The 1007-nt window shown below is 36.4% G+C and overlaps 1 protein-coding gene across 1 annotated transcript; it reads left to right on the top strand.

The window, feature by feature from the left end:
- Positions 1–41: 41 nt before the first annotated feature.
- Positions 42–1001, top strand: LOC124894241 (senescence-specific cysteine protease SAG12-like; the record flags this gene model as incomplete). The annotated part of the gene is made up of 1 exon (XM_047404966.1): positions 42–1001. A coding segment is annotated over exon 1 (573 nt), but the record flags the coding sequence as incomplete, so codon positions are not given.
- Positions 1002–1007: the final 6 nt, after the last annotated feature.

The raw sequence follows: 1007 nt of genomic DNA, 5'->3' as shown, positions 1-1007 counted from the left end.
GTCAAAATATTTCTCGTTTAATACGTCATATAAGTAATAGTTATATCAAAGAATTTCTTTTTATTTGCTAATTAAGCAAACTGTAATGAACAATTTCAGAAATTAAAATTTAATAAGAGCTGGATGGCTTGGATTGTTTAGCCTTTGGGCCGCCTGGTACCGATCCAAATTTCGTTTATCCTGATCATTTGACACTCCTAAACTAGACATGATTTGTAGAAATAACTGTCTAGATCAAACTATATAAATGTGCATCTGTGTCAGTAAAAGAGAAAAGCGGTAGTCACGTCTACATATATAAATACATATAAAGAACATAATTCACCGACCTGAATATTACTAGATTTGCAACTGCATATATATCCTAGCTCGCATTTACTCATTCTTTCATAAATTTTATTATTAATTAGCTGATATGCTACTTTTCTATGTTAGGATGTTGCTGGGCATTTTCTGCAGTTGGAGCGCTAGAAGGAGCCTACAAACTTGCAACAGGTCAATTGATTGAACTCTCTGAGCAAGAACTTCTCGATTGCACCACCAACAACCGCGGCTGTGATGGAGGTTATATGACCAATGCATTTGAATTCATCATACAAAATGGTGGAATTTCAACTCAATCAAATTATCCATATCAAGGTCAACAATACACATGCAGAAGTCAAGAGCAGACGCCGGCAGTACAAATAAGTGGCTATCAAGTCGTGCCTGAAAGTGAAACAGCATTGTTACAAGCCGTAACCAAACAACCAGTGTCGCTTGGAATTTCTACTAGCCAAGAGTTTCAATTTTACAGAGGAGGAACTTATCATGGTAGTTGTGCTGATCATATTAATCATGCTGTAACGGCTATAGGGTATGGAACTGATGAGCAGGGTCAGAAATATTGGTTGTTGAAGAATTCATGGGGAACAAATTGGGGTGAGAATGGATTTATGAAAATTATAAGAGATACTGGAAATCCTGGAGGACATTGTGACATTACCAAGTTGTCTTCTTATCCAATC

This window comes from Capsicum annuum, unplaced genomic scaffold, assembly GCF_002878395.1.
Source record: "Capsicum annuum cultivar UCD-10X-F1 unplaced genomic scaffold, UCD10Xv1.1 ctg71981, whole genome shotgun sequence".
Classification (NCBI taxonomy): domain Eukaryota; kingdom Viridiplantae; phylum Streptophyta; class Magnoliopsida; order Solanales; family Solanaceae; genus Capsicum; species Capsicum annuum.
Note: the sequence above shows the minus strand (reverse complement) of the source record. Positions and strands in the feature narration are given on the sequence as shown.